The sequence below is a fragment of the Galleria mellonella genome, unplaced genomic scaffold, assembly GCF_026898425.1.
Source record: "Galleria mellonella isolate WM207_F2 unplaced genomic scaffold, CSIRO_AGI_GalMel_v1 utg121, whole genome shotgun sequence".
NCBI classification, from domain to species: Eukaryota; Metazoa; Arthropoda; class Insecta; order Lepidoptera; family Pyralidae; genus Galleria; species Galleria mellonella.
In genome coordinates, this window is record NW_026441983.1 from 1,741,766 (window position 1) to 1,768,286 (window position 26,521).

General features: G+C 37.8%; 1 protein-coding gene across 3 annotated transcripts; it reads right to left on the reverse strand.

Annotated features, from left to right (window-relative positions):
- Positions 1-157: 157 nt before the first annotated feature.
- LOC113509285 (uncharacterized) lies at positions 158-14,618 on the reverse strand. 3 transcript variants are annotated; one of them, XM_052899176.1, is made up of 13 exons: positions 14,504-14,618; positions 13,371-13,556; positions 13,021-13,288; positions 10,354-10,542; positions 8,113-9,165; positions 6,902-7,804; positions 5,611-5,838; positions 4,804-4,946; positions 3,890-4,031; positions 2,808-2,999; positions 1,838-2,040; positions 1,001-1,156; positions 158-392 (listed from the first exon to the last, which is right to left on the reverse strand). In XM_052899176.1, the coding sequence occupies exons 2-13, from the start codon at positions 13,424-13,426 to the stop codon at positions 347-349; spliced, it is 3,579 nt and encodes a 1,192-aa protein (XP_052755136.1). In that variant the 5' UTR covers positions 13,427-13,556; positions 14,504-14,618; the 3' UTR covers positions 158-346. The 3 variants fall into 3 exon arrangements, with proteins under 3 accessions (XP_052755136.1, XP_052755142.1, XP_052755147.1); XM_052899182.1 differs by having other exon boundaries at positions 13,371-13,506; positions 14,504-14,615; XM_052899187.1 differs by lacking the exons at positions 13,021-13,288; positions 13,371-13,556 and having other exon boundaries at positions 14,504-14,603.
- Positions 14,619-26,521: the final 11,903 nt, after the last annotated feature.

The following is a 26,521-nucleotide window of genomic DNA, read 5'->3' on the forward strand; positions in this document are numbered from 1 at the left end:
GGTTTTTTTTTTTCTAAAAAAAATGGGAATTCCCCTGACAACAAAAGTGTACGGTACATTGTATATATTCTTTTATCTCTTTTTACTGCGTATTTATATCTCTGTCTGTTGTTATTTGTGTGCTGTAAGTGATGCAAATAAATTATATAAAAAGAAAGAAAGAAACATTTATTTATTGCTTAATTTTACACATAATTACAAATATATTTAAGAATAAAAATAAATCTAAAATGAAAATATATTATTTTTGGTACTGGTACAATAAAAAGCAAAAATAAATTATATATAAAAAAAAAGAATTATTACGAATCTAAATAATAAAAAAATATACAAAATGGCGGAATTGTCAAAAGGGAATGCTGAACGGGTAGTTCTTGTGCGTTTCGCCCATTCTGTAAAAAAGAAAAATCAATTTTAGTAGAATATATTTGTTGCATATACGGCATCCCTATCTCATTTAGTTGTACGTCGCAATTGTAGATGGCAACATATTAAAAAAGTTTACTTATGGACTCTGCTCAGTTTTTTTATTATTATTTTTTTAATGGATGATAATGGAATGGTAACCCCACCCGCGCTATCGGTATACACCGTCGGGGCACCAGTAAAGGATGATAGGTGAGGATGAAAAAGCAGGTCAGCCCGTCGTGATGATTACATCTGGAATTCAGTATGATGAGGGGGACCGCGTGGAGGTCGACCTGACAGGATATATTGCTAGCAATTGGACTGGTAGTCCGCATTACTAACAATCCCTTCCCCCTACTGGACTGTAGTGCAAGTACAGACATTGTCGGGAGGAGAACATACCCTGTCAGGTCGACCTCCACGTGGTTCCCCCTGGAAACCATCTTGCTGGTTTCTATATGTATTCATCACGATGGGCTAACTGACCTGCTTTTTAATTCTCACCTATCATCCCTCACTGGTGCACCGCCAGCGTATACCGACAGCGCAGGCGTGGTTAACATTCCATTATCACCCATTTAAAAAAACTTACCCAATAAATGTGTATGTCCTTTTATTTCTATTCAATGCATTCAGAGCGTCCACTTGTTCAGGAGTTAATCTTTTCTCCAGCGCTTGCAGATTGTCCCACAAGTGGGCACCTGTGGACGCCTTAACGACGACGCTATGCCCCGACTCAATTTGGTACCTGCAAAAAATATATTACAAGATGTCTTCTAGTACAGTAGAGAACAAAACAGAAGAAATGTTTATTGAGAACTATACAATTTAAAAAAAAAGCAAGCACAACTACTTCACGGTAGAAACACGGATGGGACAGAGGTACCCATGCATATGACTTCTATAAGTCTCTCTGGTGACATGATGAGGATGAAATTTTTTTTATACAACTTAGAATGGCAAACAAGCTGACGGCCCACCTGATGGAAAGTGGTAACCGTCGCCTATAGACATGAGCAGTACCATGGATATAACAGCGTACACTGTTTCGCCCATGATACCCCCCATGCGTTGCCATTCCTGAGGACTCAGGTGTTATTCCTCTGTACCCAGTAAATTCACGCCATATCCCACCCTTCAAACCGAAACACAGCCATGCAAACAATTGTTTCACGGTTGAAACACGAATGGGACAGAGGTACCCAAGCAATCGACATTTGTACAAAGTCTCCCTCTGGTATGAGGTTTGTTCTGCCATTTTTAATATGACCACAAGAAGTTGCATACGTGCATGCATACAACCTTCGTTCATACCCTGGGGTGGGCACAGGACAATACTTATGTGGGCACAGCCTCTAGGCTCCCATAAATACGCACTTATCAGGAATGCTCAGGACAACCTGAAGTTGTTTTTGTAGTTAAAACTAACCTGACAAGTAACTGTCCAATGGTCATGTCAAGCCCTGCCGCCATAACTTTTACCAGGGGATCATCAACGATAGGAGGTAGTGAGCTCTTCAACTCTTTAGGTGTTCCCTTGGAGCCTAGTACACCGTAACACATGAGTTTTACATCTCGCTCTTCGCAGAATTCGTTCAGTCTTTGCTGAGACAGGTACGGATGGCATTCCACCTGAAAAAAAAAAAATTAACTAATATGACCCATTCCTTTCACGTGGGTATTGTAAGAGGCGATTAAGGGAAATTAACGATCAAGGGATGAGTAGCAGCGTCCCTTTTAAAATGTCACCAAAGCCTAATTGCGGTTGCCAATTCGCCTGCTAAGCGTGGCAACTACTGACAAATTGCACCAATAAGGAGATTGCACAAAAATCGATTGCTTGGGTACCTCTGTCCTATTCGTGTTTCAACCGTGAAGCAGTTGTGTTTGCATGGCTGTGTTTCGGTTTGAAGGGTGGGATATGGCGTGAATTTACTGGGTACAGAGGATTAACACCTGAATCCTCAGGAATGGCAACGCATGGGGGGTATCATGGGCGAAACAGTATACTCTGTTATGTGCATGGTACTGCTCATGTCTATAGACGACGGTTACCACTTTCCATCAGGTGGGCCGTCAGCTTGTTTGCCATTCTAAGTTGAATAAACTTCTGTTCAGCAGTGGACAGTTCATGGCTTATATGATAGATTACTAAGACATACATGTGTAGAATTACTAAGAAATGCAGGTGGTCAACTTGGTAAAATGGGATGTTATGTTTCAGGGGTCTCACGACTGGAGCGTAATCGCAGACCATGTCTTACCTTTTATCCTGTCTTTTGTGCCCTTCATCCAGCACGAAGGAAGCTCTGAACGAGGCAACCAACTGTGGAAGTCGCTAAATTCTAATCCAAAATGTATTTAGGCTGTCTGTTGACTCGACAGAAGAAGAAAAATACCTGGTTAATGACGGGTTTGATTCTCGCTCTCCCGAGCACCCTATGCAGCTGTTTGGAGTTGAAATTGCTGACCCCGATGCTCCTCACCAGACCTTTCTCCACCAGCCCCTCCATCCCGTACCAGGCATCCAAATAATCATACTCCGAGTATTGAATCACGTTCGCTATCTTCGGTATTGGTTCTTTGCCTTCCTGTAATAATATATGTGTAATAATAATAATATACTATCAGGTCGACCTCCGCGCGGTTCCTCCTGGAAACTTTTGTGGGTAAGTACTGATGAATTCGTCAGAATGGGTTAATTGAGCTGTTCTCATCCTCACCTTTCACTGGTGCCTCGTCAGTGGATAGCGCAGGTGGTTTTACCATTCCATCTTTACCTATTAAAAATTTCAATGTCCTCAAAAATAGCAACGTATGAGAGGTAGTAGAGTATTGAGTGAGTCGAGAGATGTTCAAATAATCAATTTCAAATTTAAAGTCTCCCTCCGTTAAACTTAGCTAAACTAAAAAACAGCTTGGTCTGTTGGTATGTGTTCTGAGGAATTGTTTGAAATGATGCTCACAGCCACCTTTTATCATCGCGCCGCTCGCCATCGACAGGGAGTTCATCCTCACTCACTTGAACCTAAATGGTCACATATGGGGGAGAAAGGGATTGTCAATAATGCGGACTATCAATTCAATTGCTAGCAATATACCCAACAAGTCGACCTCCTCGCGGTTCCCCCTGGAAACTATCATGGTTAATTCCTAATGAATTCATCATAATGGGCTAACTGGCCTGTTTTCATTCTCATCTATCACCCTTCACTGGTGCTCCGCCAGCGTAACCTGTTAGCGCAGGCGGGGTTACCGTACCATTTTCACCCATAAAAAAAAAATGGTCACATATAGAGAAATTTTCTCCCACGAACGCTAAAGCTGTGGAATGAACTCTCTGCCAAGGTTTTCCTCTAGTGTTGCAGGAATCTATAAGCTACAGTGATCGTTTACCATCAGACGGGCTGTATGCTTGTTTGCCACCTTTGTGGTATAAAAATTTAATAAAAAAAATAGTGTACCTTAAATTACCTCTTACCTTGAAGGACATAGGGCTGTGTATCAAATATAAATTGAAATAGTCAAGGTGCATCGCGGCGAGCGAGGCGCGACAAGCCACCTCAACGAGGTCTGGTCGGTGATACGTACTCCATAGCTTTGAAGTGATGAACAGCTCCTCTCTGGACATGTAATTTAATTACATGTGTCTTCATCGTAGTATATTAATTTATTTTAACATTTATTATATAAGTGGGTAGGTATTATATGTATTTATAGTGTATGTATTTATGTAATATTTTATTAACCTGTATATTTGTTTATGTATTAATAGTTGTAGCACTTCAGCTGCCCGCTAACGAAATGCTTTCTCACTGTACTGCGTTGACTGGAAGAGATCTCTGTCAGAGATAAGTCCACCCTTGCTCACAACATTTATAAATACATTATTTTACATGTAACTTACAAGTGCAATAAAGAATATATGTATATATTTTTAAATGAACTAAAATGCGGTTCACATTACTACACTAGGCTCACAGACCTGTATCGTAGAAGTCGGTGAGTGGCTAATTAAGTTAGTACATATTTTTTGCCATTTACAGTCCGGTTCTTATACAGTTTTATCATTTAGGTACTCGAATGTTAAAATACATTTGAAATATATAACTAAACAAGAAAAAAAAAGTAAAATTATGATTTGTTTTTGATAATTTTTCAATTCGTGTGTGTTTCGGTTTGAAGGGTGGGATATGGCAGTGAATTTACAGGGTGCAGAGGAATAACACCTGAGTCCTCAGGAATGGCAACGCATGGGGGGTATCATGCGTGAAACAGTATACTCTGTTATGTCCATGGTACTGCTCATGTCTATAGGCGACGGTTACCACTTTCCATCAGGTGGGCCGTCAGCTTGTTTGCCATTCTAAGTTTTATAAAAAAAAAATCTCTGACCTGGTGACTGTACCATCATCTATTTTCGCTTTGATCGCTTCTCCCACCTCCAGCTCGTTGCCGTAAATGTACGCGGTGTCTATGGCGCGGAATCCGAGGTCTATGGCCGCTCCAATAATATGGTGGAGAAGACGTTTGTCAAGCTGAAAGAATTATTATTCCATGATTAGGTGTCAGAGTAGAGTATTTTCTGTGATAGCACGACATATCTGAGAGGAGAGAGTGAGAGAGATATAACTACAGAAGTGGGTAATAAAGCAATGTCTATATACCTACTACAGGTTTTTTAATGGGTGAAAAATGAATGGTAACCCAACTTGTTGGCGAGGTAGCCCACTCCATTTTCGACCATACACAAATACCTATAAAAATATGTCTTTTATTAATTATTTGTCTGTAAACTTTAACAGATATCCTGGTAGAATTTATTAAAAGTACTAGGAGAACATAATTGCGAAGATATCACTTATTTTGTTTTCAAGACAATCCAGATGATCTTATTCTTGTTAAGGAAATCCCTAGAATTAGAACAGGCATGTCTACACAATTCCTAAGTACTACCTCATAATTAGGACATAATAATAATAGAGGGTCTAGCTTAAACTATTTATGGGTAATAGGTAGTATTTCTAGGTAGTAGTTAGTATTTATAAACAGATTTCTTAGCATTTGTAACTCTCTATCTACAACAGATTAAAAACTTAGCATGAAGATACAAAATTCTTGTAGAATTTATTAAATGTACTAGGAGAACATATACTAGAGAAGATATTTATTCTATTTTCTAGATCAGATGTCTGAACTCACCAAGGAAGTTCCAAGCGATAGAACCGGCATCTCCACGCCATTTCTGAGTACCAGGTAGGTCATATTCGTTGCTCTACCATATTGCAGTTTTGCATTTGATAATTCTGCAATTCGCTGGTCACATTCTTCGTCGCTGAGTGCGGTCGGCTGGGCGGCAATTGTAGGCTTCGCGGCCGCTCTCTCTATGTTGGGGTTGCTTGTTACGTATTTCACCGCAGTAGATTTTTGCTGTAATTAAAAGTTTTTAAAATTTTAATGTATTTTTAAAGGTGACTTTCATAAGTGGGACCCCTTGTCGCTCCGGTGAACCCTTCCAACTATGCTTTAATTCGAGTCCCCAGGAAAGCTAATGTCCTCGAAATTTACGTAGAATACATAATATTTTATAATTAAGATTATTTTACAAAAATATATACTTATTTTGATTGGGAGGAGGGGGGGGGGGGAGTAATTGTTAGTAATAGGTTTTAACAGCCCTATTGCTAGAAATATACCCGACCAGGTCAACCTCCACGCGGTTTCCTCTAGAAACTATCGTGGTTTTTTTTTGATGGGTGAAAATGGTATGGTAACCCCGCCTGCGCTAACGGGATACGCCGGCGAAGCACCAGTGAAGCGTGATAGATGAGAATGAAAACAGGCCAGTTAGCCCATTAGGATGAATTCATTAGGAATTAACCATGATAGTTTCCAGGGGGAACCGCGAGGAGGTTGACCTGGTTGGGTGTATTGCTAGCAATTGGACTGATAGTCCGCATTACTGACAATCACTTACTCCCCCAATTTACTGACTTTAGCTTTAAGAACATTGTTACTATTTATTTTTTATTTTTTATACAACTTAGAATGCACAGTAGGTGTGTTTCTTTTATCTATCCCGTATAGTTATTCCTCGATCTTCCCCTTCCTCTTTTGCCTTCTATATTTCCTTCTACTATGCTCTTAAAAAAATCGTCATGTCGTATAAGGTGGCCCAGCATTTTGCCTCTTCTATTCTCTATTCTATTCTCTAATAGTCTATACATACATTTGTTTACAAAGTTTTTTATGTTATGTGTACACACTTCGGCAAGCTTCAGTCATTTTCATCTTCACATCAGCCGTTAACTGTCCACTGCCTCTTAAAAGTGGATTTTCCCAGTAGTTGCCACACTTGGCAGGTAGATCGGCAACCGCAGTTAGGCTTTAGTGGTGTTTTTAGAGGGACGCTTCTGGCCATCTCTCGATCATTAAGTTTTCTTAGTATTTTTTATGATAATAATTTAAACTAAGAAATAAATGGAGTACTTACTTCAAACAATGCAATCATCATAGACACAGACTTCTTCCTTGGCCTCTCTTTTACATCAATCTCTTTTCCCCTCTTCGGTTCTTCTATTTTTTCGAAAGAATTCATCCTTGTTATCATCTCATGAACTATCCCTTTGACAGATTCCCCTAAATCTATTTCCGCAAGAGATTTCGGTCTTTCCTTGACTTGTTCTTCTTCTCGACTCCTTCTTCTTCTTTCTGGTTCATTGGAATCGTCAGTGTTACGGGAAAGTGCTACATTATCTTCTGCATTTACAATTTGAACGTTAGTTTCTTGTTCTGTAGGTTTATCTTTGACTGTATCTAAAATGGGTTCGTCTAATGGAATTGTATCTTCATTATTATTAATTTCTAATTCTTTTTCTTGAATATTTATTGGTGCTGGGTCCAAATATTCCGTTTTTATTGATTCTCTAATTTCGTCTCTACTATCAACATATACAGGTTTACTTTCAATTGTGTTCGCTAGTTCTGGAATTACGTCACTAGGAACAGTCTCATCTTTTACATCAAGTTGGTTTTTAGCTGCTTGATCTGCAGGTTGTGTGCCATCATTTGTTACTGAAGACTCTTCTACATTACATTCAGCAATAGGTTCATCATCTTGAGCATCAATGACTTCAATTTCTTGATATTTGATTTCTTCTTCGATTATCTCTACTTTGTTTTCTGGCTCCTCTGTCGGGTTTTCAGTCTTAACTTCTATAATATTAGAATCTAAATCTCTTTGTATCGATACTTTTAAAACTTCATCAATGATGACAGGTTTTGTATTTGCAATTTCGGGCAATTTGCTATTGGCTTCTTTTACATGTGGTTTACGAGTAGGTACTCCATTTAAAGCGGATGGCTTTGGACCAGATGGTGCTATGGGCTCTTGACGCTGTAAAAAAGAATTTCCTGTGTTGTAGACCAGCAAAGAATAAATTTATAGATTTCCTTTCGTATGAAGTGATAATATTGATGTTTTTAAACCTTTTTTTTTATTGAAATGATGATGGTGATGACATGATGAATGATGTTGTGTCATTTGGACATTTGGAAAAAATTAATGAAGTAACAACTATGTAAAAGATACGTTATTTGCAAATGAATAGACTTTGAAAAAAGTCGCATTGACTGGACATATATTAATAAAACAATACGTATGTATAGATGTTACAATATGATAGAATTTCAAATATACATTACCTCAAACATTGCTATCCTTGATAACACGGACTTTCTTTTCGGTGTTTCCTTTACAACATTACTCTGTTCTTTAGTATCTTTAGTATCGTAGGAACGTATTCTGTTTAGTATTCTATTGACTTTGCCCGGAGTGTATTTAGACTCGTCAATTTCTTTATTATTTTCTGGATTTGTATTTTCTTCTGTTGAAATAGTATCCGTATGTCCAGAGTTACCATCAGCAGGAGTATCTTCCGAAATCACTGGATTGTTATTATCTATGCTGACTGATTCTGGTTGGATATCTATAATAGCATTTATTTCGTTTACCAATGGTGTTGCTTCAATTTCTGTACTCCTAAAGACATTGCTGTTTTGATGTTTTTCATTATTCTCTTTTGTAATTCTATTTATATCCTCCTGTGTTGCTACTTTTACTGGTTCTGCTTCTGGGAAATTAACATTAGATTGTTCTGGTGTAAGGTTGGTGTCATTATTCATGTTAAGTCCTACTGAAGGTCCTTCAGACTGACTTTCAGTTTCCAAATTTACTTTAGGTGATTCATTTAGGTTATTATTTGGATTAGGTTTATCTTCATTTTTAGAAATGTATCTAATACGAGGCGGTTTCTGGGGGATATCTTTATACATTGGTATCTTAGTATCAGTCCTAACTTCATTTCTTTTGGCTTTTTCGATTACACTCTGCACCGGACTAGTATCTGGGTTTGTAAGCTTATTTTCATGATCAATTACACGTTTTGGCAACTGAGGTATCCTCGTGTGTTTAACTTTATCAACATTTATTGGTTCCACTTTATTATCTTCGTAATCATGTATTATTTCTTCGAATTTGTCTTCAAGTTTTGTTGGCTCATCAATTTTAGCACTAACTGTATTATCAAGGACTTCTTTTGGTTCATCATCAATGACTTCGTCGTATATTTTGTCAAACTCGTCCTCCAGTTTATGATCATCTGGCTGTGTATTTGATATTGCTTGTTTGTTTGGTGATGATGTAATTTTAGCATCTTTTAACCTTGGAATGGAAGACGCTTTAGAGGGATTTCGAGTCTGAAATAAAAAAGGAACAGTTTTATAAATACTAGTACAGTGGATTAGGAAAATAGAAACTTATAGCTTTAATATATGATTGTCTTACGGTTTGAAGGGTTAGATATGGAAGTGAACCTTATTTTTTTGAAATGGTAACCCATATGAAATGCTATTAGGGTTATTGTACATTCTTTAATGATAAATTAAAAAACAATTCATCTTTATTCAACTATACTTATTTAAAAGCACTTTTAAATCGTCATTATTATGTACTTAGATTATATAGATAGAGCATCGAGCCTCAAAAACGGGTTAGCTTTTAGTCAGGTAAAATAAAAAATAAGACGTTTTCTCCCACGAACACTCTGGTTATGGAATGAGTTCCCTGCCGAGGTTTTCTCAAGAGACTACAGCATGGGGTTTTTCAAAAGGGGGGTAAAAAGGTTTCTTCAGGGTTGGCACGTAATACCTCTGGTATTGCAGGCGTTCATAAGCTACGGTAACCGCTTACCATCAGGTGGGCCGTATGTATGTTTGCCACCCCAGTGGTATGAAAAAAAAATTTTGCTGACTCGTTTTTTAACCAGTATTCTATATACTTACGCACATAATGTATCTTGGTGTATTATTTAATAAATAAAATAAATATAGAAGTTATAAAGGAATCACTCATAACTATTTATCACGCAAAATTGTATGAAAAAGTTGAGCCGCTTTTCTTGAAGCATTTGTATGAAGACACTCTATCTATATAGTCTAAGGTTTATTAACATACCCATGTTTGTAGGTGACGGTGACCATTTTTCATTTGTTTGATGTTGCATTAAAAAGTTTTTTTTTTATACAACTTAGAATGGCAAACAAGCTGACGGTCCACCTGATGGAAAGTGGTAACCGTCGCCTATAGACATGAGCTGTACCATAGACATAACAGAGTGTACTGTTCGCCTATGATACCGTTCACACGCTGCCATTCCTGAGGACTCAGGTGTTATTCCTCTGTACCCTGTAAATTCACACCATATCCCACATTTCAAACCGAAGCACAGCCATGCAAACACAACTGCTTCACGGTAGAAACACGAATGGGACAGAGGTACCTAAGCAATCGACTTTTGTATAAAGTTACCCTCTAGTAAATATATATGTTATATATGTATATAAATATATATTTAATACGTTATAATAATAGTATCTTTTACTTACAATTTCATTTTTCTTGTCTATGGAACCTTGCTTGAACTTTTCTAAAGCCTGTCTAAATTTCGAGGTTGGTATTCTAGACCTTTCTTTGGTGTCGTCGTGACTCGGTCTCCTTCTATCAGCGTTTGCAGTTGGTAATGATGCAGCGACATCTTCGTGGGGCTCGTCATGGATTCCGTTGACTTCATCATTCTGTAACAACAAGTTGAAAATCATTTTTAATTCGACTTAAAAAAGAAGCAAGAACAGCTTGGGACTGGTAGTTCGCATTATTAACAATCCCTTCCCCTACTGGTGTAAGAGGTAAAACAAGGTTCAACCGAATCAGTTATTATAAACTTGTTTTAATGTATTTTAGTATGGCAAATAAGCTGACGTGGTAGGTGGTGAATATTGGATATATAAAGTATACATAACGGAGTTATTTATAAAAATCACTAAAAATATATTTTATAATAAAAAAAAAACATGAAACATTGTATTGCAAAGGCGAGCTTATCTCTAAAATAGATTTCTTGTATGTATTTATTATACCATCCATTGCTAAAATGTTTTATTAACTTCTGAGCATTATTATCGACAATGTTGCTGTAGTTTTCAATAGTATTTGTTTGTTTAATTTTGTTTAATTTAGTATTGTCTAATTTTGTGTTTCGTTTACTTGTATTTTATTTTGTGCAAATTCTAGTGGCTGCCAAATTACTATTTAAGTATATAACTATGTATTATTTTAGCTATATATATATATATATATATATATATATATTATATATATATATATATATATAATATAAGATTTTTAATATAAACGGTTGCTGTAAACTTCACACATGATATTTTATGTAGGTTAATGTTTAATTAGTCGAACTGTTAAGTACCTAGGCGCTATCAATTCCGTTTTTTTATCGTGCCTCTCACCAAATTGTTTATAATTACTCCTCTCCATCCAAAGGTTGGCTGGAAGAGATCTGAGAGATTGGCTCTTAGCGATAAGGTCGCCCATTGTTTTCTCACTGTGATTATTTCTTGTAATTGTTTGTATCTATAATAAGTTTACTGTTGTAATATTATGAAGTAATAAAGAGTATCTATCTATCTATCTATCTACTTATGTATTTCTTTATTTAATAAAAAAGCAGTCACATAGGTACTGTTTTTGAAACATCTGATATCCAGTACGAGATATAAATACTATAAATAGAAATGATTAAATTGGGAAAAACTTTTAAAAGTACATGGAAAGTAAAAAAACTGCTGTGTGTGCAGTGTGGTGTCCTGCTGTGGTGTGAAAAAAAAAAATTTTTTTTTCACACCACAGCAGGGTGTGGTGTTGCCAGATAATCACAAACAATGCACTGAAGTCTAAGATTTTTTTTATACAACTTAGAATGGCAAACAAGCTGACGGCCCACCTGATGGAAAGTGGTAACCGTTGCCTATAGACGTGAGCAGTACCATGGACATAACAGAGTATACTGTTTCGCCCATGATACCCCCCATGCGTTGCCATTCCTGAGGACTCAGGTGTTATTCCTCTGTACCCTGTAAATTCACTGCCATATCCTACCCTTCAAACCGAAACACAGCCATGCAAACACAACTGCTTTACGGTTGAAACACGAATGGGACAGAGGTACCCAAGCAATCGACTTTTATGCAAAGTCTCCATCTGGCAATTTTACTTGCAATTTTTTTTTATCGTGTATAGTCCAGTTCATCGTCATCATACCAATCTTTAGCTGTCCGCTGCAGGGGGGGGGGAAGGGATTGTTAGTAATGGAGTTTGACAGCCCCATTGCTAGCAATATGCCTTATTAGGTCGACCTCCACGTGGTTCCCTCTGGAAACCATCGTGAACAATTCTTGTTGAATTCGCCACGATGGGCTAACTGACCTGCTTCATCCTCACCTATCATCCTCCACTGGTGCCCCGCCGGTGTATACCGATAGCGCGGGTGGGGTTACCATTCCATTATCACCCATTAAAAAAAAACTGTCCACTGCTAAACATAAACCTTCCCCTTGGTTTTGCCGGTAGTTGCCATGTTTGACAGGCGGATTGGCAACCGCAGTTAGGTTTTAGAGATGTTTTTAGAGGGACGCTGTTGCCCATTCTCGCCCTCTTTTAGTCGCCTCTTACGACAACCACGGGAAAGGAAGGGGTGGCCTATTCTATGCCGGGACCATATAGTCTCGATAATGTATTTAAAATGGAGTTTGTTTTGTTTTTAAAATTTAATACCTTTCTCCATACGTCTAGCCTTATATGCCTAATTTGAAGATGAATGTCTAAGTAGGTAATTGTTATGTAGAATTATTTATATGAGAACAAAAAACGTGCCTACAGTTTTTGCTGCTTTGTTTTTTTATCACCAAATTTTGGTGATGAGATGTTCAACAGTTGACGACAATTTAGCCCAACAGTGGAGTTGAACAGAGTGGGACGTACTCCCAATAGGACTGTTCGAAATCTTTTGTACCAGGATATCATGTTGCTATTGGAGATTTATAAATTCAAAAAAGTAAATGAAAGACATAGAATTATAACATAAAGTGCAAGTTTATTTAATTTGTTTTGTTTAATTAATATTTATATTCAAACTTTTGTACGGTCCTGACAATGGTTTGGCCCGGCAGTGTTTGTTTTTTGAACAAATGTTGGTAACTCACCGATATGTTTTCAGTGACGGCCACTTTTTGCAACTTCAAATCCCCTTTCGTGTATGAGCTTTCCTCCTTCTTCACAGTTATCACTGGAGAGAGCACGTAGTCTTCTGGTGCTTCGACTTTATCGTCATCGCGTAAAGTTGAATTTCCAACGTCCGTATTGCCATCCAGCTCCCGTAGTTCCTGGTCGCCTGGTACTTCGCTTTCTATGTCCGAAGGTTTTATATACTCAATTTCTAATTTATATACCTTCGGTTCCGCCATTTTGCTTCTGTAATTAGTTACGAAGGGATATATAGTCGAAAAGTGGTGTAGATTCGAATCCAGATTCGTGCAACAGGTAAAATACTTACAAATGTGTTGTAGGCACCAAGAATTTCAACAGTCGACTGTGGTCGCCTTTTTCCATGTAATCATTAATCACTTATCATATTTTATGATAATTATAATGATATGATAACGAATTCATTTATTGATATCACATTCACACTTTTTATTTCACAGTAATATAAAAATAAAATAATATAAATCGTAATTGGCTAGAATATTTTTTTTTTAAGAAATGGCAGTATGCAAAGTAGTGCAACCGATAATGCCAAATGGTAACTAAAGAATTCGTAAAAGAACCGACTTCAAATGTGATAAAACCATTTATTTTGGTTTAAAACTAAACAATCGAATGGATATCGATAAAAATTCTATGGGACCATATATAAGTAATATCCCTTCATTTAAAAAAAAAAAAAAAACTATTTTCAAAATCAGTTTAGATCGAGTTTTAATTCATAAATTTTTGTCAAGGAATTTCGCGACTGACTCTTGGCCACAACAGAATATCAGTGTTTTGCTCTTTTGAGGGCAAAACAGTAAACGGTATTGTGACCATTTTGTGTTAAAATGAAAAATTATGTTACTTCCTTTTTGTAATTATCCCTCTGTTGTTGTTTGTTATGTTATGTATTTGTAACATCTCCTTCGTTTAAAAAAAGAAAAATGGTTCCGTTGCCTTTGAACATTATTATTTTTTAAAAAAGATATATAAATACATACATTATCATATACAAAATATTTATGGAGTACAGGATATTAGAATTTATTTAATGCCTAAACGAAATTTAGATATTGAATTAACAACTGTGCACGCATGATTTGTCTTGATCTTATTTTAGTGTTTCTGCCAACTCTAACGGGACACAAGTATGATCATTTTTCAATTATAAAAAAAAAAAAATCCGGTTAATTCTCACGCCTGTTTAATTAATCTATTTAAAAAAAAAAGTATTTAAAAATCTAATAGAACGGCAACACTATTTTTAGTAGATACCGTTCAAACGAACAAATAAAAATCTATACGGGCACTATGTGGTATCTAGGCTGTATGAGCCACGCTCTTTGCCTGTTCCCACTTGAATTTTAAGACGACATTTATTTTTGGCGCACTTTTTGACGAAACGTAACTACATGGAGAAAAAAATGCACTAATCACCATTTGTAAACTGGTTTTAATGTGTTTTTAAAGAATTATATGAACTTATTTGATACATATATATCGTAGATATATGTAAACGCGTGTATCGAGCGATGTGGTTGTATGTACTGGAATTCTTGGCGTGTTATCATGCCGATAACAAAGATATTGATTGGTCCCATTGATAAATGTTTGTCCTTGCATAACGCAACACTAATATTATTTATTTACTTTGAAATAACCTTTGAAATTAGAATAAAAAAAAGGAAAACTTAAAAAACAAAAAACAAAATGAATGTAGCAGTGTTTGTGTACTCCGCATATGTCGCACTTTCATATCTATCAGTAGGCCCTAAATACTTATTTATTTTACATTTATGTAGAAAGGTACACGTGGCGGAGTTACCACCATTTACCATCAGATGCTCTCAGTATGCTTGTTTGCCCACCTTGGTGGTATAAAGAAAGAAACATCTAAAAGCGTTCTCTACCAGGCGATCATGAGGTAAACGGAGATGGTTGGTGACGGTATTTTGAAATAAATGGGAAATTATATAAACATACTAGCGGCCCGATGCGCGCTTCGCTACGTATAAAGTGAAATAATAATAATAAAAAAAATTAACATCAAATTAATTTATTCAAATAAAAAATATTTTATTAATTGCTAGCTATTTTAAAACTTAATCTAAAACATTTGAATACACAGTATTTTTTGTTTTTCTATTTTGAGCATGAACAAACAAACGGCTGGCGGTACCGACTCTGGAAAAGGCAACATAATTTGGCCACGTGAAAAACATGATTCCTCCAAATTCACACCGCAAACGTTAAATATTTGCCCTTGGTCCTTGTATATAAGAACTAAATTATATCTTAAAATGTAGCAAACTATATGATCAGTACATCGTTTAAATAATAAAGTCTGTAAACGATATGAAACATCGACGACTCGCTAAAAAACTAAGAAAAGTACCTACACGCACACATATACATCTATCTCTATCTATCCTATTTAAGAGCTGCGCTCTTGTCGGCGGAGCTCTTGCCACTCACTACGATTTTCAGCGAGTCTCTTCACCTCTTGATACGACACGACACCAACTCCTTCCTTGATCTGCCCGATGTAACTATGTCTCGGTCTCCCTCTCCCCCTCCTTCCTTCTATCTTACCTTCTATTATAATGTTCATAAGTTCGTCGTGTCGTATCAAGTGTCCCAACATTTTTCCCCTTCTGTCCTCAATAGTTCTAATAATTTGTCGTTTTTCCTTAACCCTAAGCAGGACCTCCTCATTGCATTACATATACATAGTATACATTTATTTATTTATTTATTTATTGCATTCCATAATAATTAATTAATACATAATACATAATTATTACATAAGGTTTCAATTATGGACCCTGTTGGGCACAGCAAGTGGGAGAGAGGAGGACAACACTTTTTCACTTTCGAAATAGTATATCACGATAGGTACGTATTTTCTTACTATTATTGTTATTCATTATTTAAGTATCGGTGTGTATCTATTCATATCGTAATTGTTATTAGTATTATATAGTTATTTAAGCTTTAATATATTCTGTAGTTTATAATTATTTATATTCATATTGTAAAATTAATCAATAAATAGTTCAATAATAAAATTGCAGCGATGTCAGTTTTAGCTATGTCTTAAATCATTATCGATTCATAATTAGTTATTTATTTATAAATTACAAGATAAATTCTGCTTGTCATTCAAGTATTCGTCAATAGTATAGTAGCATTTAGTAATTAATAACTTTTTAACACTTCTTGCAAAAATATTGTTATTTTCTTCATTTTTTTTTAGTGTTTCTGGCAATCTGTTATATATTTTTATTGATGACACAAAGGGACCAGCGGAATTATGTATTACATTTGAACAATTCAAGACTCACCGTTTGTATGAATGCACTCAACAATATGTTTAAAAATGTAAACACAAAGCAATAATTATCGCTGACAATTTGCTTCAATTGAAGCACGTCCAAAATGAAATGCCCTCATGAATGACATAACAACATGCTTGTACTGTCAACACTGAGAAACAGTTTCAATTTGACAGCACAATGCGCATCTTAAAAAAAAAATGAATTTGACACAAAAATCCCCATTAACAAAATGATCAGCCATTTATTGAATTCATTTGTTATAAAAAAAAATGTGATAAAAGAAGAACCGCTCGAGCGATTTTGTGCAAACTTCAACATAAACCATCTACTAAATAGTCCGAACAAAGTCTAAACATTTGGTTTGGATAGGTGAGCCCGTTCTTGAGTTATAAAATTACAACGAAAAGTGGCATTATATATATATATATATATATATATATATATCGTGGACATCCAAAAGTACAGAGGAATAACACCTGAGTCCTCAGGAATGGCAACGCATGGGGGGTATCATGGGCGAAACAGTATACTCTGTTATGTCCATGGTACTGTTCATGTCTATAGGCGACGGTTACTACTTTCCATCAGGTGGACCGTCAGCTTGTTTGCCATTCTAAGTTGTATAAAAAAAAACTAACTTTTTGGAGGGAACAGTAAAGAGTATCTATCTATGTATCTACCAGTGAATAGATTGTATCGATTTAATAAAGCTTTTATCTATACTTATAATAAATCTGTAGAGAGGTCAATTCTGTACATGAAATATATTTACAAAATAACTATCAGGCGGTGATTAGTGATCGATACTGATGACAAAAATGCAATCAGTAAAATTTTTATCTGTCTGTGTGTTCGTTATAGAAACAAAAACTACTCGACGGATTTTAACGAAACTTGGTACAGTTATTCTTCATACTCCTGGGCAGGTTATAGTATACTTTTCATCACGCTACGATCAATAGGAGCAGAGCAGTGAAGGGAAATGTTGGGAAAACGGGAGAAGTTACTACATTTTTAAGCTACCGTCGCGTGTGCAGCCTGAATGGCCACTTTTTAAAATGTAAAAATATCCACCCGTGCGACGCCGGGGCGGGCCGCTAGTGTTGAATATTTAAGAACATTTTTAATGCAGATGTAATTGAAATACAAAGAATCAGTAACAAAAGATCATGTATGTTTTTTTTAAAGCAGCCCTTCATTACGAGTTTGTTTTTTTTTATGGGTGAAAATGTCACGGTAACCCCGCCTGCGCTATTGGTATACATTGGCGGGGCATCAGTGAGGGATAATTGGTGAGGATGAAAAAGCAGGTCAGTTAGCCAATCGTGACGAATTCAACGATAAATTAGTCACGATAGTTTCCAGGCGGACCCGCGTGGAGGTCGACCTGATAGGGTGTATTGCTAGCAATGGTTTCATTAGACCCTATTACTAACAATCCCTTTCCCCCCACCAGTGAGAGGTGATAGTGTGAGGATGAAAAGGCAGGTCAGTTAGCACATCGTGTTGAATTCAACGATAAATTAGTCACGACAGTTTCCAGGGGGGACCGCGTGGAGGTCGACGTGATAGCAATGGGGTCATTACATCACATTACCAAAAATCCCTTTCCCTCCCCCACCTCTTGTGTTGCAAACGTCTCTAGGCTACGATGACCGTTTACCATTACATAGGCTTTTTTATTGGGTGAAAAGGGTATGGTAACCCCGCCTGCGCTAACGGGATACGCTGGCGGGGCACCAGTGAATGGTGATCGATGAGAATGAAAACAGGCCAGCTAGCCCGTCATGATGAATTCATCAGGAATTAACCATGATAGTTTCTAGGGGGAACCGCGAGGAGGTCGACCTGGTTGGATATATTGCTAGCAATGGGATTTTTAGTCTCCATTACTAACAATCCCTTTCCCCCCATCATTAGATAGGCTGTATGCTTGTTTACCTTTGTAGTATATAAAAAAAAAAGATTTACAGAGTAGGTATTGACGTCATCCACGCACACAGACAAACATCGCGAAGCGAGACGTTGGAGGATGGAGCGAGGGGCAGAAGTAAACGAATAAATTCCAATTTGGCTGCATGCTCTTCACGTCCCGAACGGACGCGCCGCGGCTGCCTGTTGATTGCTGTGCCCGGTTTACATGTTGCTAAGTTTTTTAGCAATTTTTTTTAATGGATGTAAATAGAATAATACAGAGGGAGACTTTGTACAAAAGTCGGTTGCTTGGGTACCTCTGTCCCATTCGTGTTTCTACCGTGAAGCAGTTGTGTTTGCATGGCTGTGTTTCGGTTTGAAGGGTGGGATATGGCGTGAATTTACAGGGTACAGAGGAATAACACCTGAGTCCTCAGGAATGGCAACGCATAGGGGTATCATGGGCGAAACAGTATACTCTGTTACGTCCACGGTACTGCTCATGTCTATAGGCGACGGTTACCACTTTGCATCAGGTGGGCCGTCAGCTTGTTTGCCATTCTAAGTTGTATAAAAAAAAAAATAGAACGGTAACCCCGCCTTGCCGTGTGGTTGCGACATAGGATTAGCCACCGTTCCTTTTTTTATACCACTGAGGTGGCAAACAAGCATACGGCTCACCTGATTATAAGCGGTTGATGTAGCCTATGAACGCCTGCAATACCAGGGGCGTTACGCGCGCGTTGCCGACCCTGAAGTAACCTCTTTAACCCCCTTTTGAAGAACTCTATGCTGTAGTCTCTTGGGAAAACCTCGACAGGGAGCTCATTCAATAACCTGAGTATTCTTGGGAGGAAACATCTCTGAAACCGCGTTGTACGCGACCATTTAGGCTGTTCCTTTCCCGTGGGTGTCGTAAGAAGCGACTAAGGGTGGGCGAGGGATGGGCAGCAGCGTTTCTCTTATAATATCTCCATCTCCAAAGTCTAAATGCGGTTGCCAATGTCGTCTGCCAATCATAGCAACTACTAGCAAAATATCCCTTTATAGGGGAGACCTATGTTTAGCAGTGGAACTGTCGACTGCTGAACTTGGATCTCCCTTAAATATTTACTTTTAATTTCACCAGAGGGAGACTTTGTACAAAAGTCGGTTGCTTGGGTACCTCTGTCCCTTTCATTTCATGAAGCAGTTGTGTTTGCATGGCTGTGTTTCGGTTTGAAGGGTGGGATATGGTGTGAATTTACTGGGTACAGATGAATAACACATGAGTCCTCAGGAATGGCAACGGATGGGGGTATCATGGGCGAAACAGTACACTCTGTCATGTCCATGGTACTGCTCATGTGTATAGGCGACGGTTACCACTTTCCATCAGGTGGGTCGTCAGCTTGTTTGCCATTCTAAGTCGTATATCTGCTCAATTTTTAAAATCGGTTGATAAAACCAGCGCCATGTGTACCGCGTATATCTTTCTAAGTATTATTCGCGCCCTCTGACCTCGCCCCCTCGCCAAAGAATACAAAACGCAGATGCGTCAAAGAATAAATATAAAGATTTGTCGTCATCATCAACGTTTCAGCCATTATCCGTCCACTGCTGGACATAAGCCTCCCCCATACACTGCCATAAGGTACGGTCCTGAGCCACCTGCATCCACTGACTCCCTGCAATGCATTTCAGGTCGTCACTCCTTCTAGTGAGGAGGGGGGAAAGAGATTGTTAGTAATGGAAACTAAGAATCCCATTGCTAGCAATATACCCAACCAGGTCGACCTCCTCGCGGTTCTCCCTGGAAACTATCATGGTTAATTCCTGATGAATTCATCATGATGTGCTAACTGGCCTGTTTTCATTCTCATCGATCATCCTTCACTGGTGCTCCGTCAGCGTCGTCAGCAAAACAGAAAATTAAGGAAAAACGTGGAGAAAAGGATTTATAGTAATCTAAGCGTCTAACAGCCCCATTGTGGGGGGAAGGGATTATTAGTAATGCGAACTACCAGTCCCATTGTTCCCATTGCTAACAATATACCCTGTCAGGTCGACCTCCACGTGGTCCCCTCTGGAAACCGTAGTGCTAATCCCAGGTGTATTCATCACGATGGGCTTTTCATTCTCACCTATCATCTCTCACTGGTGCCCCGTCAGCGTATCCCGTTAGCGGAGGCGGGGTTACCATACCATTATCACCTATCACCTTCTATCTAGTGGGGGGTCGTCCTACATTGCGTTTACCCCTATAAAGATTATGACCAACAAAATGAAAAAACCGACTTCAATTGAGGCAAAACAAGTTATTTTGATTTAAAAACTAAATTATTAAAACGATTACGATATTTCTAAAAAAAAGAACTATTCAAATCGGCATACAGCTAATGAAGTTATGAGGGAACTGACATAAAACAAAATACAACCGAATTGAGAACTTTTACATTGACTTACTCACCAGAGGGAGACTTTGTACAAAAGTTGTTTGCTTAGGTACCTCTGTCCCATTCGTGTTTCAGTCGTAAAGTATCACACGTAACAGCATACTCTGTTATGTCCACGGTACTGCTCATGTCTATAGGCGACGGTTACCACTTTGCATCAGGTGGGCCGTCAGCTTGTTTGCCATTCTAAGTTGTATAAAAAAAAACCTGTCTATCACAAGTTTATTTTTCTGTTTTTTAACACGTCTTGCGCATCTGCGCGTTACATAATCTCTCCCCACCCCGTACCCAGTAACTAGAGATCTCAATTATCATCCTCTATTATCCGCTATATCGCCGTTTATTTTACTTGTCGATATAAAAATGTATTGTACCTAAAAATAGAACGAGTGCAAATTGAATTCTGACAAGTTTCGTAGTAAGGGGGCGGTATTGTGCGCGTACCCTTGGTATAATTGATTTGTGAAGCGACATCTAATTCTTTAAAATTGGTTCCATTTTTCAACGACTGAAAAGAAAGATAGATAAAAGAGAGAGACAGATAGATAGATAAACACTTCATTTGTGTAATTTATTTATTTATAAAATTCACGCCAACAATATTCTCTCAACAATTAAGCAGACAATGTACAATGTTATAAGTAAGTAAAAAGTGAAAAACTACTATTAAAAAAATGCTTAAATCTAAGTTTACTTGAACAGAAACATCTCACTGCTCACTACCAAGCTTAAGGCCATATGAACACATCAATTAAAGGTGTATACAGCTCTCACAGATAAGCGTCAATGTGTACTAAGTAGCAATTATACAATTAGAGAAGACCTAACTACCAATCTATATATAATCTATGACACATGTAAATTTACAATTAAATTCATACAGTCAAATAGATTATCTATACTTATAATAAATCTGTAGAGCGGTCAATTCTGTACATGAAATATATTTCCAAAATAACTATCACGGGGTGATTAGTGATCGATACTGATGCCGAAAATGCAATCAGTAAAATTTTTGACTGTCTGTCTGTATGTTCGTTATAGAAACAAAAACTACACGACGGATTTTTACGAAACTTGGTACAGTTATTCTTCATGCTCCTGGGCAGGTTATAGTATACTTTTCATCACGCTACGATAAATAGGAGCAGAGCAATGAAGGGAAATGTTGGGAAAACAGGAGAAGTTACTCCATTTTTAAGCTTCCGTCGCGTGCGCAGCCTTAATGGCCAATTTTTAAAATGCAAAAATGTCCACCCGTGCGACGTTGGGATGGGCCGAAGTTTTCTGTAGTTATTGATATTTTCTTCAATATTGTAGAACATACTTTTGTTTTATCGCCAATAGTTTCCGCAGCGCACGCGACCAAAGATATTTTATAGCATTCTTTTTACACCTCGAGTTACGTTACTAAAGTTTTAGTAAGGATCCCTAATGTTTTTTAGCAATAAATATAGCCTATGTTACTCAGGGTGAATGTGGCTTTGTAATGGTGAAAGAATTTTTGAAATCGGCAAAGTAGTTTTTGTGTTTATTCATTACAAACATACATACACACAAAAATACAAATCTTTCCTCTTTATAATATTATAGCCTAGGTGTAGATTAAATAACTGTTATTAGATAAAGAAATAAATTAAAACAGATTAAATATAATAGTAGATATAATATGAACGGTGGTATTACTGGGGTGACTATGAAATGTGCTGTATTTGGGACGTCCTCGCATCGCATACTAGGACACGTGCCCGCCGCGCGGTGCTTCCACTTTATTAAATAACTGACGCCTCTGGCATTCCTTGCCGCCGTCGCTACGGTGACCATTTGTCTTATTTTTGTAGGACTTTGTTTTTTTTTTATAATGAATAATAATGGAATGGTAACCCCGCCCACGCGGGGCACCAGTGAGGGATGATAGGTGAGAATGAAGCAGGTCAGTTAGCCCATCGTGATGAATACACTTGGAATTCAGCACGATGGTTTCCAGGGGGGACCACGGGGAGGTCGACCTGTTAGGGTATATTGTTAGCAATGGGACTGATAATCCACATAACTAACAATCCCTTCCCCCCCTGTAGGACTTTGTTAGGATAATCTATTTTTTATGCAATATGCAATGGCCGTGTGGTCCCGGCATAGAATAGGCCACCCCTTCCTTTTCGGTGGGTGTCGTAAGAGGCGACTAAGGGACGGCAAGGGATGGCAGCAACATCCGTCTTAAAACATCTCTAAAGCCTGACTGCGGTTGAGAATCCGCTTGCCAAGCATGGCAACTACTGGTAAACCCTACAAGGAGAGGCTTATGTTCAGCAGTGGACACTTGAAAGCTGATATGATGATGGAACATATGCAGAAATGTATTTTTTTTATACAACTTAGAATGGCAAACAAGCTGACGGCCCACCTGATGGAAAGTGGTAACCGTCGCCTATAGACATGAGCAGTACTGTGGACATGACAGAGTATACTGTTTCGCCCATGATACCCCCCATGCGTTGCCATTCCTAAGGACGCAGGTGTTATTCCTCTGTAGCTTAGGTGAGGATGAGAAGGCAGGTCAGTTAGCCAATATTGATGAATTCACATTCAGCACGATGGTTTCCATGGGGACCACGTGGAGGTCGACTTGATAGTGTGACCTGATATTGCTAGTAATGGATTCATTAGACCCAATACTAATAATCCCTTTCCCCCAGTGAAGCAGTCCAGTTGCTCCTATCTACGTATCATCTCGTCATTTATTGAGATATTTTTCGTGGAGAAATACCCAATTGTCCTATTCACAGAGGCACCCTACTCTACTACTATACGTCGAATCAAATTGAACCTTATTCTTGAGATGCTACGTTTTATATTTCCTTGTCAATTGTTTTCCTATTATTGAGTGAGAGGTAGGAAAGTTTGCCAGTTCAATTTTGAACCTAGATTCTATAAGAAAATAAGAAATATATTTGTTTAATATAAATCTTCTATAGACTGAATTACTGAATACAATGCGAGGGCACATAATGGGAAGAAATGGGAATAAATTATGGGTTAAATAGGTTACTGCTACGTTTTGTTTTATACTGGTCCGCCCTAGGTGTGGGTGGAGGCTGTATTGTCCGAATTTCAGGGTTCCCCAATGACAGGCTGACGTGGAAACCGTCAGAATCGTTCAGAAGAAAGCGCTCCACCAGCGGAACTGAATATGTTTACCAAAGTGTGGATACTGCAACTGTTATATAATATGGAATTATGGAATTAAATTTGGCTATGAACTGTCTATTGCTAAACATAAGACTTCCCCTTTGGGGTTTCAGTAGTTGTCACGTTTGGCAGGCAAATTGGCAACCGCAATTAGGCTTTGGAGATGTTTTAAGAGGGACGCTACTACCCATCCCTCGCCCTCCCTTAGTCGCCGCTTACGACACCCACGGGAAAGAAAGGGGTGGCCTATTCTATGCCGGGACCACATGGCTATATTTTATTACTTACTAAAAATTTACTTTTTTATTTATTTTAATCATAACTATCGAAAATTAGTCATTGTTAATAAATGTGAATTGGCAATACTATTGCTCATTTACCAGAAGGAGACTTTGTACAAAAGTCGATTGCTTGGGTACCTCTGTCCCATTCGCGTTTCAACCGTAAAGCAGTTGTGTTTGCATGACTATGTTTCGGTTTGAAGGGTGGGATATGGTGTGAATTTACTGGGTACAGAGGAATAACACCTGAGTCCTCAGGAGTGGCAACGCATAAGGCGTATCATGGTCGAAACAGTATACTCTGTTATGTCGACGGTACTGCTCATGTCTATAGGCGACGGTTACCACTTTCCATCAGGTGGGCCGTCAGCTTGTTTGCCATTCTAAGTTGTATAAAAAAAAACTAAAAAAAAAGTTTGTACCGATTCGTACATCAACAACTACTAATGAATGAAATTAGTAGTAGAATGACATTATCAGTCGGACGACGTTAGCAGTCGGACGACATTATCAGTCGGACGACGTTAGCAGTCGGACGACATTATCAGTCGGACGACGTTAGCAGTCGGACGACGTTATCAGTCGGACGACGTTAGCAGTCGGACGACATTATCAGTCGGACGACGTTAGCAGTCGGACGACGTTATCAGTCGGACGACGTTAGCAGTCGGACGACATTATCAGTCGGACGACGTTAGCAGTCGGACGATATGTATGTAACCAATCTGTAAGTATATCCTTTCAGATAAAAAAAGAATTTTCCAAATCGGTTCACAACTGACGGAGTTATGAGGTCACAAACATAGAAAACAATTTGGCCTTATTTTTCAAGAAAAAATTTGATAAAAATTTCTCTCGCTGAAAACAAATTACTACATAGTATAAAACAAAGTCTTCTTTAAAACTACGCAACGGATTTTGAAGTGATTTTTTTTAATAGATAGAGTGATTCAAGAGGAAGGTTTATATGTATAATACATGCATAATATTGTAGAGGAACACTGATAAATTTAGACGTTTCTAATGTGATGTAATGTGCACTCGTGCGAAGCCGGGGCGGCGCGCTAGTTATTATTGTTAATAATAATTTTTATTCAAGTAAATTTAACAAAAAGAATTTTTGATATAAAATTATCTTGTACATAATATTTTGAAAAGTTGCAAAAACAAAAAAACTTTTTTTTATACAACTTAGAATGGCAAACCAGCTGACGGCCCACCTGATGGAAAGTGGTAACCGTCGCCTATAGACATGAGCAGTACCGTGGACATAACAGAGTATACTGTTTCGCCCATGATACCCCCCGTGCGTTGCCATTCCTGAGGACTCAGGTGTTATTCCTCTGTACCCAGTAAATTCACGCCATATCCCACCCTTCAAACCGAAACACAGCCATGCAAACAACTTACTGTAACTGTTGAACCCAGCATTAGAATCATAAAAAAATTGACGATTTAAAAGAGCTTGTGAATAATATTATTTCAATAAAGATTTTACAGTTTACAGTCTGTTATATATGTATATATACATATATATAACGGGAAATTAATAAAGTCGCCGTGTTTTGCCGCTTTCGTCGTTTGTTCCGACTTCATCCGGAAGTCATCATCAGGGGGCCGTACGGTGCTAAAAATCAAATTCATTTCCATATATATATCTTAGATTATACAGTGTCTCCATACAAATGCTTCGAGAAAAGCGGCTCAACTTTTTCATACAATTTTGCGTGACAAATAATTACGAGTGATTCCTTTGTAACTTCTATATTTATTTTGTCTTATAATTTCTGCATCTTTTTAATGCGTAAACACTCGTTTTATTTATTACATAATTAAATATAGATACGTCAAGGTGCATTGTGTGCGTAAGTATATAGAACACTGGTAAACAAAACGAGTCAGCTAATTTGACAATTGGCTGACAAAAAGTTGACCCGTTTTTGAGGCTCGATGCTCTATCTATATAACCTAAGATTTTATATATATATATATATATATATATATATCAGCCCTAAACTGTCCACTGCTGAACAAGCAACAAAGCCCTCCCCAATAAGGGGGGTTTCGCCAATAGTTGCCACGCTTGGCAGGCGGATTGGCTTTTAGTGTGATGTTTAAAGAGGGACGCTGTCCATCCCTCGCCCTTCCTTATTCGCCTCTTACGATACCCACGGGAAAGGAAGGGTGGCCTATTCTATGCCGGAACCACATGGCTTTTTTATTATATTTAAATCTCATTCATATAATAAATGTGACAGTTTGTCACGACAGATGCATTTTTGTTACTTTTTCATACAA

Excerpts from the sequence above, each read along its gene's own strand:
- LOC113509285 (XM_052899176.1), bottom strand. The coding sequence starts at position 13,426 with ATGGAAAAAGGCGACCACAGTCGACTGTTGAAATTCTTGGTGCCTACA. Across the intron at positions 2,041-2,807 it reads TCAAACCCGTCATTAACCAG|GTGGAATGCCATCCGTACCT; the intron begins GTATTTTTCTTC and ends TTTTTTTTTCAG. Across the intron at positions 1,157-1,837 it reads ATTGGACAGTTACTTGTCAG|GTACCAAATTGAGTCGGGGC; the intron begins GTTAGTTTTAAC and ends TATTTTTTGCAG.